Source organism: Blennius ocellaris (assembly GCF_963422515.1).
Source record: "Blennius ocellaris genome assembly, chromosome: 19".
In the NCBI taxonomy this organism is placed as follows: Eukaryota; Metazoa; Chordata; class Actinopteri; order Blenniiformes; family Blenniidae; genus Blennius; species Blennius ocellaris.
In genome coordinates, this window is record NC_137668.1 from 23,794,142 (window position 1) to 23,805,582 (window position 11,441).

At 46.2% G+C, this 11,441-nt stretch overlaps 1 protein-coding gene across 1 annotated transcript; it reads left to right on the plus strand.

Annotated features, from left to right (window-relative positions):
• The first annotated feature begins 1,508 nt into the window (after positions 1-1,508).
• On the plus strand, positions 1,509-10,583 carry lancl2 (LanC lantibiotic synthetase component C-like 2 (bacterial)). Its single transcript, XM_080515455.1, is given in 10 exon segments — positions 1,509-1,697; positions 3,256-3,373; positions 3,451-3,658; positions 4,529-4,676; positions 6,669-6,815; positions 7,503-7,532; positions 7,534-7,686; positions 8,732-8,908; positions 9,876-9,948; positions 10,323-10,583. Coding segments are annotated over 10 exon segments (1,299 nt in total). The 5' UTR covers positions 1,509-1,529; the 3' UTR covers positions 10,400-10,583.
• Positions 10,584-11,441: the final 858 nt, after the last annotated feature.

An 11,441-nucleotide genomic window follows, 5' to 3' on the forward strand; every position in this document is an offset into this window, starting at 1 on the left:
GCCGCCGACTGCAGACCGGACCGCCTCCAGGTGAGACCCCCGTCCCGGTAAGACCCCCCCACCCCCCCCGGTAAGACCCCCGTCCCGGCTGCTCCTGCAGCGACGCAACCATCCGGCATGACGCTTCTTCTTCTGGCAGCAACAATTGTTTAGTGTCTTTCCTTCTCCGTCGTCCAAAACCAGCAGGAATTAAAAATAAATAAATAAAAAAAAAACACTGAAATGAGAGAAATGAAGATTTTTCTCCGGGCCTGTGAGGAAAGACGAGCCTCAAGGTCACAGTCGTCCTGAAGTTTATTGTTCTTCTCAGCTTTGTCTTCAGTACCTCTCAATTGCAACCCCCCCCCCCAAAAAAAACTTTTATTTTAAAAAGTCGTCAAACTTTATTGAGGGTGTGAAAACAAGGTTTGGAGAAAAACGAGCATTTTGTAGTTAATCTAATAATAGATTGAATATGTAATAAATAACAGAAAATATTAATAGAAAAATAAAAAATAAACAGATTTTAGGCTAAAAAAATCAATTGGAACCATGAATTAATCTGCATCATCCAATTGTTTACAACTTGGATGACATTAAAACATTTTCTTTAAAGTTTAAATATAAAACGTCTGACAGAATAGAAAATGGAAGAGAATTAAAAAAAATAATCCCTGTGCCTGACTTTGTTTTATTGGAAATACGAGGATATTTAACTTTGCTAAATTTGTAAATCTTTACATATACAGTATAGATATTCATTTTATTCGTTTATTTATTTTAACGTTTCAGCTCCAAGAGACGTCGTTTGTACTTTTCACGATGTTTTGCAGCACAAGGTTTTATTTAAATGGACGCCATGTCGACATCGTACTACTTTTTAGCTGTATATACAATTTAGACGTTATTGTGTATAATCTCCACCACCATAAAGAGAAACTGTAAACCTGAAGGTTATCGTGGCTCGAGTTTACTGTTCCGGTATCACAAGTATCGATATCAAAGTATCTGACCCTTTAAAAAGTATTCATGGAAAAATATCGATACTATTTAAAGGATCAGATGCGTGAAGATACTGAAGTATCGATACTTTCGTTATGCATCCGTCCCTTTGAGTGCTGAATCCATCTATCATGAAATTTATTGATACTTTTGTATCGATATGAAAATTACTACCGATAACAAATGCGGCGAATGTGAGAAGTATCGATACCAAACCTGACCCTGTGTACCGATACTTGTAATAAGGATACTTCTAACAATATGACATTTTTTATGCTTAATCTCCATCCAAGTGTCGATACTTTCAAATGGAGACGTACCGATTCTTCAATATTGAACAGTACCAATACTTTCATGTCGATAACGGGATCTAATGTCGCTGAATTTGAGCAAAATTTTTTCTTTTATTATAAAACTGTTGTATCCGTGTCCCCCTCTCACAGTGACCCGGTCCAGAGGACTAGTTTGACCCAGTCCAGAGGACTAGTTTTGTCCTGGTACGGACGAGTTGTTCGCGACACTTTTGTCCCCTCGCGGCCGCCGTAGCGATGGGAGACAACATGTCGAAGCGGCTGAAGCTCATCTCTTCAGACGCGGAGATGGAGGAGCGCTCTTTCCCCAACCCCTACCCGGACTGCGACCAGGGGGTCCACTCGTCCACCGCCGGGGCGGAGGAGGAGGAGGACTACCAGGAGCCCTTTGACGCGGACGGAAAGGTGACAAGTTATAATATAAAGACGTTTCTTCTCGACAAACATCTGCTAAGTAGCGCTAGCTTCACTCCGTGGTGCGTTTTAGACTGCGGTACAAACGAGATTGACACAAATTTGAGCTCAAATTAGTCGATTATCTGACGTGAAAGGACAGATTAAGCTGTTTTTGGGTCGCCTCTGCATTTTAAAAGTTTTTTTAACCGGCGACAGAGATGCTTTTTGCCGTTTCTTTACCAGTGATGTCGCGGTAGTATTGGAAAATCCGAGCACAGACCCTGACCTTGAATGCAGCATCGTGAAGCTGGAAAACTTAAAACTGTCAACACTCAAAATTAACTTTCAGTTACGGACAGATTTCGCTCCCTCTCACTAAGATAACAACAATATCCAGCGAAAAAAATGTATATTTGGAACAATATACTCCAAATATATCATAATGGCACTTCTATGTACCGCAAAAGACGAGGAATATGTTTTCTATTTGTTGTGCGTTCACGATTTACACATTTAACATGATCGCATTTGAAATATGTGACTATAAAGTACCAAAGTTTGCAGTTTTTCTTGTGTTAAACGTTGCCGAGCCAATTTCTGCTACTTCCTGTCTGGATGTGATCACTGCCTTCAAATTGTAGATCATAATAATAATAATAATAATCAATAAAAATTCTAGTCAGAGTTCAGAGGAAAAAGTGATAAAATCACATGATGTAATCTCTGGCTGAGCGCTATGGCCTCAAATCAATATCAGGATATATTGATCAGTTCACCATAATAATGATCAATTGACCCACCACCTCCTCCTTCATCTCCTTCATCATCTCCTCCACCACCTCCTCCACCACCTCCTTCATCATCTCCTCCACCACCTCCTCCATCATCTCCTCCATCATCTCCTCCACCACCTCCTCCACCACCTCCTTCATCATCTCCTCCACCACCTCCTCCTTCATCTCCTTCATCATCTCCTCCACCACCTCCTCCACCACCTCCTCCATCATCTCCTCCACCACCTCCTCCATCATCTCCTCCACCACCTCCTCCTTCATCTCCTTCATCATCTCCTCCACCACCTCCTCCACCACCTCCTTCATCATCTCCTCCACCACCTCCTCCATCATCTCCTCCACCACCTCCTTCATCATCTCCTCCACCACCTCCTACATCATCTCCTCCACCACCTCCTTCATCATCTCCTCCATCATCTCCTCCTTCATCTCCTCCACCATCTCCTTCATCATCTCCTCCATCACCTCCTCCATCATCTCCTCCATCCGTTGTTGTTACAGACTGGATGGGCGGAGTCACGTCTCTCAGCGTCTTAAAGGGCCAGGCGTCCTTCACACTCAAAACCAACCTTTCTTTTCTTTTGTTTTTGTTTTTCTAAATGACGTCGGCCATTTTCAGACATTTCAGTTTCCTGCCTCGTGTGACAAGTCGACTAAATCTGGACAGAACGACGAAGGAGATCCAGAAAAGCACGTCGAGCCGGTGTAGATTGGTGTCCAGACGGAGTAAACTCCGTCACAAGAGCGTCAATAATCCAGGTTTCCCTCGTCAGGTGAGCTCGTCGTTCCAGAAGAGGGTCCAGAGTAAGATGAAGGATCTGCTGCAGCAGATGGAGGAGGGCCTGAAGACCGCCGACCCCCACGACTTCTCCACCTACACCGGCTGGACAGGTTTGCCCCTCCCCCTCCCCCGTCGCCGAGCTGTAGCCCCGCCCCCTCCGACCTCCACCAACCTGTCCCCCCCACAGGCATCGCCCTGCTGTACCTGCAGCTGCACCGCGTCTCCCAGGAGGCCTCCCACCTGCAGAGGGCGCTGGACTACGTCAAGAGAGCCATGAGGGTCCTGAACGGCCGCAAAGTCACCTTCCTGTGTGGCGACGCCGGGCCGCTCGCCGTCGCCGCCGTCGTCCACCACCGGCTGAACAACGACGCCGACCGCCAGGACTGCCTGACCAGGTGTGTGTGTGTGTGTGTGTGTGTGTGTGTGTGTGTGTGTGTGTGTGTGTCTACACAAAAGGTGAAACTGTTAATATTCATTATATCATTAATGGATTAATATCAATGTGAATTTTGTCAGTATTGTTATTATCAGTATTTTCGGTATCCTGGTATCGGTACTCATGACAATATTATTACTGGGATTGGCTTTAATATTAACAAGAGTATTGTTATTGGTATTGACATTTTTGTATTATTATTATTGGTATTAATATTAGCAGGAGTATAATTGGGATTGGCATGAGTATTTTGATTATTATTGGGGTTTGAATTGGTATTATTTTTGGGATTAGCATTAGTATTTTTTATTATTATTGGTATTAATATTAGCAGGAGTATTATTTTACTGGTATTGATATTAGTTTTTTATTATTATTGGTATTAATATTAGCAGGAGTATTACTGTTGGTGTTAGTATTAGTATTTACATTATTATTGTTGTTTGAATTGGCATATTTATTATTATTGGTATTAACATGTATTATTGTTGGTATTTGCATTAGTATATGTATTATTATTGGTATTAGTATTAGTATTGGTTCTCGTATTAGCAGGAGTATTTGTCACCTAATATTTTTCTCCGTCTTATTTATTTATAAGTTTAGTCGCGTCTTTAATTTAGAATTTAAATGTTTTTTTTTCCAAAAAAGCAAAAAAAAGAACATTACTTCAGATTCCTGTAGAAGAATAATGTTATTCCAGGTCACGTCAGGTTGATCTGCTGTTTTTCTCAGCGTGACTGTTTGGCTTCAGCGTTTAAAGTTTAGTGTTGCTGAGATGACTTCCTGTGGGCGAGTCCAGATGTGAGCAGCTGTTCCTCTCCGCCAGGCTGCTGCAGCTGCGGCGCTCCGCCCTCGACCCCGACGCCGACCTGCCGGACGAGCTGCTGTACGGCCGCGCCGGCTTCCTGTTCGCTCTGCTGTACGTCAACAAGGAGGTGGGAGACGACGCCGTGGACGACGACACCATCGCCAAGGTGACGCACGCACACACACACACACACACACACACACACACACACACACACACACACACACACACACACACACACACACACACACACACACACACACACACACACACACACACACACACACACACACACACACACACCACACACACACACACACACACACACACACTGCGACGTCTCTTTCTCCTCTGCGTCGTCGTCGTGATCGGAGAAATCAGCCGTCAATCTCACATCGACACTAAAGAAACGAGCTCCTGGTTGACTGGTTTCCATGGTAACAGAATGTTTAGCGTTCAGTCAGTAACCTGTGAGGTGAACGTCGATCTCTCCGCTCCGCGTTTCCTCTTATTGACGTTTGATTTAAACCCTGAAAAGGTGTTTTCATAAAACATGTTTGTCTTTTAAAGACGATTTATGTTTGTTTATACGACGTGACGCGATTCAGCCACCGGAGCTCCAGGGGGCGCTGCTGCAGGGGGCGTCGCCGAGGTTTGGCTCTGACATCAGCCAATCGGCCGCTACGAGCGGTTGCTATGGCAATTCCACCACCAGGGAGGGAGGGAGGAGATAGGGAGGGAGAGAGAGAAGGGAGGGAGAGAGAGAAGGGAGGGAGGGAGAGAAGGGAGGGAGAGGAAGAGAAGGGAGGGAGAGGAAGAGAGGAGGGAGGGAGGGGAAGAGAGGAGGGAGGGAGAGAGAGAGAGAGGAGGGAGGGAGAGAGAGAAGGGAGGGAGAGAGAGAGAGGAGGGAGGGAGAGAGAGAGAGAGGAGGGAGGGAAGAGAGGAGGGAGGGAGAGGAAGAGAGGAGGGAGGGAGAGAGAGAGTGGAGGGAGGGAGAGAGAGAGAGAGGAGGGAGGGGAAGAGAGGAGGGAGGGAGAGAGAGAGAGGAGGGAGGGAGAGAGAGAGAGGAGGGAGGGGAAGAGAGGAGGGAGGGAGAGAGAGAGGGAGGGAGGGGAAGAGAGGAGGGAGGGAGAGAGAGAGAGGAGGGAGGGGAAGAGAGGAGGGAGGGAGAGAGAGAGAGGAGGGAGGGGGAAGAGAGGAGGGAGGGAGAGAGAGAGGAGGGAGGGGAAGAGAGGAGGGAGGGAGAGAGAGAGAGAGAGAGAGAGAGGGAGGGAGAGAGGGAGGGAGGGAGGGGAGAGGAGGTGAAAGAGAGAGGGAGGAGGATGAGAGAGGAGGGAGGAAGGGAGGTAGAAAGAGAGAGAGGGAGGGAGAGAGAGGAGGGAGTAGAGAGAGAGAGGAGGGAGGGAGAGAGAGAAGGAGGGAGAGGAAGAGAGGAGGGAGGGAGGGAGAGAGAGAGAGGGAGGGAGGAGAGAGGGACGAAGGGGAGGGGAGGGAGAGGAGGGAGAAAGGGAGAGGGAGGAGGATGAGAGAGGAGGGAGGAAGGGAGGGAGAGAGGGAGGAGAGGAGGATGAGGGAGGGAGGATAGGAGGGAGAGATGGAAGAGAGGGAGAGAGGAGGAGGAGGAGGAGGAGGGAGGGGGAGAGAGGGAGGTAGAAGAGGAGAGACGAAGATCAGGCTGGAAAACACCCGACGTTCCTGTTAAAGTGAAGATGAAAGAGACGAAATCAATGATTTTATTTATGATTATTCAAAAAAAAAAATTCAAACCCTCCAGTTTAGCCTTTATTTCCCCAGTAAGTTATTAATCAAGAACATATTTTCATATTTTACAGCATTTTATTTTGATAGTTTCTGTAAAACAGTTCAAAACGAACACATTGAGCTTCTTTAATGTTTAATTAGACACAAATTTAAGCTGCTGTCAGTTTAAGGCTTTTTATTTATTTATTTATTTTTAAATTTGTGCTCCGACACGTTTTCGCTAAGTTCTCCGTGGCGGGTGTTTGTTTATTTCTGGCGTTTCTTAACGGGGGGGGGGGTCGACTCCTGTGGCTCAGTGCTGCCACCCGGTGGCCGCTGCCCTGCCGGAACTGACAGAGTTTTGCTGTAGCGGTGGAGCCTGAACTTACTTGGCCCCGCCCCCCTCCTCCCCCCTCAGGTGGTGGCGGCCATCTTGGAGTCGGGGAAGAGCTTGTCGGCGGAGCAGAAGAAGACGGAGCGCTGCCCCCTGCTGTTCGAGTGGCACAAGAAGCAGTACCTCGGCGCCGCCCACGGCCTGGCGGGGATCTTCTTCATGCTCATGCAGGTCGGCGCCGTTTTTTTAATGGTTTCATTTTCTACGTCTTGCTTTATTTGAACTGTTTCAACCATTTTTTTTCTCCCGTCAATTTTAGCCATTTCGTTTTTTTGAAAAAAAAGCCCTTTGAATGAATTAATCTTTATTTTGAACAAACAGAAAAAGAAGGATTCAGATGAATAGAACAAAGAAACGACACAAAATCAAAAGGAAGAAAGTGAAAAACCTGTTCACATCCACGTGGCGCTCAAACTTTCACTTTTTAGCCAAAAGTTAAAATTCCTTTTGAAAATGACTGCGAATAAAATAAAATTTTATTGAATTGTATTATATTATGTATGTATGTATATAAAATGAATGAATTAAACTGTATTAAATTGAATTAAATGATATTAAATTGAATACAATTAAATACGATTAAAGCATGTTTAATTAGGTATATAGGTAATTTCCAGATTATAGAGCATCTTCCTCCTCTAACGTCAAATTATAGAGCATCTTCCTCCTCTAAACGTCAGATTATCGAGCATCTTCCTCCTCTAACGTCCAATTATAGAGCATCTTCTTCACGCTTAATGTGTTTCTCTGGATTAAAATCCAGTTTGAGCTTTAATCTCTTCCTCCCCCGTGTGAACATTAATCACCCCCCCCCCTCCACCCCCCTCCCCCCCCCCTCCCCCCTCCCCCCCCCTCCAGCCCGGAGCCAAGGTCCCGGGAGACGTCCTCCTCCGACCTCGTCCGTCCCTGCATCGACTACGTCCGTCACAAGAAGTTCCGTTCGGGGAATTTCCCGTCGTCTCTGAGCAACGAGAGCGACCGGCTGGTCCACTGGTGCCACGGGGCGCCGGGCGTCGTGCACACGCTGCTCCTGGCGCACAAGGTGAGACGCCGCCGCCGGGAGGCTCCAGGGGGCTCCAGGAGGCTCCAGGAGGCTCCAGGTCAAAGCAGATGAACGACACTGACCCCCGGTGGCGGCTCGCTGCACTGCAGCTGCTGCACACATGAAGCTCACTGGTGGAATTTTCTCTGACGTGGATGTTTTCTTTTCTCCTCCATAATAAATGCCACACACACACACACACACACACACTGCAGCCTGGCATCGTCGGCTAATTCCTCCTCTTCTCGCTCCATTAGGGAGCCGCTTTGCAGATAATGTTCTCCATTCCTCTCAGTAATGCAGAGGAACACACACACACACACACGCACACACACACACACACACACACACACGCAGTCCTTGATTTTACTGTTACAATCTTCAATCTGGATTTAAAATCTAATTTTCTTCTGAAATTAAATTTTCTTGCCGCTTTAACAAATTATTTAATGATTTTCTTCTCAAATTTACTGTTTATATCTTCTATATTTGTGTCACACTGATTTGTGCAGTAGCTGTGTGACGTTTACAATCTGCCCCCCCCCCCCCCCCTCCACCCCCCCACTGTTCCAATCAGCTGACTTTCGCTGAGTTGGCAGTTTGATGTAAACAGCCAGCAGCTTGTTATTGCAGCTCGTTTCACACTTTTCATTAATTATTCATCACTTTTCAATAAACTGGCCGTGGAGCAGCATCGACGTGGGGGGGGGGGGGTGAGGGGGGGGGTCTTAAAAACACGACTGTGAACTTTCTGTCTGATCTGGAATCAGCGAAATATTCCAGCGGAGACAAACGCTTGTAGTTGTCCAGTCCGGCCACTGGAGGGTGCCGTTTGATTCTTTTTCTTCTACATACTGTAACGACGTGAAACTTTTCGAAAACCACTCCCGTCTCCGTGAAATGCTGAAAACGATCAAACGTCTTCGTCCAGCTACACTGGTTGTTTTTTTGGTTTTTTTTCTTCCCTCCGTTTCCATGGAGACGGAGCCTTTCAGAGCCGTTTTCTCCCTGCGGGGACGGATCACAGCAGTCCTTTCATCTGCAGGTGTTCAAGGAGGAGAAGTACCTGAAGGAGGCGGCGGACTGCGGCGAGCTGATCTGGCAGCGCGGCCTCCTCCGGAAAGGCTACGGGATCTGCCACGGCACCGCCGGCAACGGCTACGCCTTCCTCGCCCTGTTCAAGAGCACCCAGGACAGGAAGTACCTGTACCGCGCCTGCAAGGTGAGAACTCGCCTCCGAGGGTGGCGACTTTCCAGTTTCTTCTCGAAGTCAAAGAGATTATTATCGTACGAGGGTGCTACAGCAGAGAAAACTCTGGAATCCATTTGTTTTTCTTTTACTACAAACTTCCTGCAAATTAAAAGGATTCGGGTTCGATCAGCATGAAGATCAAAGGGGATCAAAGCTTCAAGGCTGATGAATAATGTGAAAAGAAGCTCAGATAGAATCAAACCCTCCAGAACTCATATGTTAGATACCGGTCCCGATATGTTGTGATACCACAGTACATGACGCAGATACCATTACAATGTAATCCTGATACGATAAAGATAACTTACCGATACTTTGTCGTGAAGCGTCAAGTTTCCAGATTAGCCAGAGATTATGTGTAGAGGAAGGAGCGATGGTACGATACTGATATAAATATGTACAACGCTGATAAAATAGTAGTGATACACTGATCAGAAACATGTACAGGTAAGATCCTGATACAGAATCAATGAAGTACTGATGCGATACTGGTATAATTATGATACCGGCGTGAAGCAAAACACTGATTTTAATATCGGTAGGATACTGATATACAGGTAAATGATATAATGCTGACATTTATTTATATATATGTGTGTGTGTGTACCGATACAGATTATTGAAAGATGGGATACTGACATGATACTCGATACCCTTTAAAACCTGATATTTGATAGGAACTCCAAGTTAGCGTGGAAAGATAAAGGTGTTTTAAAAACGACACAGAGACAAGTGGTATCGTTTCTTTATGTTCTGATCTTCACGTTGGCATCAGGAAATGATGAACGACTTTTAAATGACGCTACGACATTATCGGTGCGTCAACGTGAGGCGATGAAACCAGGCGGTCCTGGTGACGGAGTATCGACGTTTTGGTATCGACCTGCTGGTCAGACGGTACCCGGGTCACCTGATGTTGTTGTTGTTGTTCCTGCAGTTTGCTGAGTGGTGTTTGGACTACGGGACGCATGGCTGTCGGATCCCAGACAGACCGTACTCGCTCTTCGAAGGTACTCTTCCTCCTCCTCCTCCTCTTCCTCTTCCTCCTCTTCTATTCTTTGAAATTAAATTAATCGGCGAAATAAAACGTTTCTGTTTCGCACCCATTAGAGTACTCCTGTGAAAACAATATTTTCTTATGTTGGTACTTTCATTTAAAGACTTGCTCGCTCCATGTTTAGCTGCTAGCATTAGCATTAGCTTGCTAATGCCTTGAGTTGCTGTGCAAAAAAAACTCTTGTTTATGATAGAAATACCTCATAATTTCTAAACTAACTCGGCGTCTTTCACGGGAGAACAAAAGAAGCCCGGCTCTTAAGTAGCATTAGCATTAGCCTCCGCTACATTACCAATTGAGTGCGATCGGCCTTGCGTTCCCTCTCAGGCATGGCGGGAACCATCTACTACCTGTCGGAGATGGCCGACCCCCTCGCTTCCCGCTTCCCCGCGTTTGAACTCTGACCTGCCGGAGGAAGACGAGGATGACGATGAAGATGAAGAGGAGGGTCGACAGTGACTGTCGGACTCGGATGTCGCGGCGAAGTGCCAACAGGAAGTGACTGTTTTGGACTCCAGGAAACTGAGGACGACCTCGTTGCCCCTCGTGTGTGTGTGTGTGTGTGTGTGTGTGTGTGTGTGTGTGTGTGTGTGTGTGTGGTGTGTGTGTGTGTGTGTGTGTGTGTGTGTGTGTGTGTGTGTGTGTGTGTGTGTGTGTGTGTGTGTGTGTGTGTGTGTGTGTGTGTGTGTGTGTTGCATGCTGTGGTTGGTCCTGCTTCTCCTCCACATCTGACCTTTGTTGTTTTCGGCCGTCGGACAAGAACTTTGAAAGAAGAAAAAAAACAAACAAAATCCCGAAAAGTTCCTCCGCCGTCGTCTGGAGAACGAGGGATGAACGATACGACGGAGAGAGAGAGAGACTGTGGAGAACTCTGTGCCGTTCTGCTTTTTAAACGTGTTCAATTTGATTTCAAACTGGTTTTCCGCTGGACCGTCGTCATGGAAACGGACACTAACTTTGATGGAAACGGTTTAAAGAGAAAGAGCGCCGTTAAAGAACGTCTTAACGTGACATTGTTTTCATGATTGTAAAAATATCAAAATAAAAGCTCCCATGAAATGTAAAAAATACGTGACCCATCATGCACTGGGGCGTGTCGATCAAATTAAGCCCCGCCTCCACTTCCTGTTGCACTTCGGAGCGAGTGACGTAAGTATCTTGACTCTATTGAACGACTTTAACGTGACGAACGGGAAAAAATTGAGAATAAATAGATTCTCGGCATTAATTAGATCTTTTGTCTTAATTTCTCTTCCCGTTAGTGACCAGCAGAGGGCAGCGGAGGTAGAACGACGAGAAAAGTTCCAGGAACTAGCGCAGGCAGGAATTAATTCCCGTTTAAAGTCTGTGGCGTCGTTTTCTCACTGCGAACAGATGAAAGCAGCTCGTTATTGAACAACAAACACAAAGAACTTCTGTCAATCGTGTTTCATAATTTACTGTAAT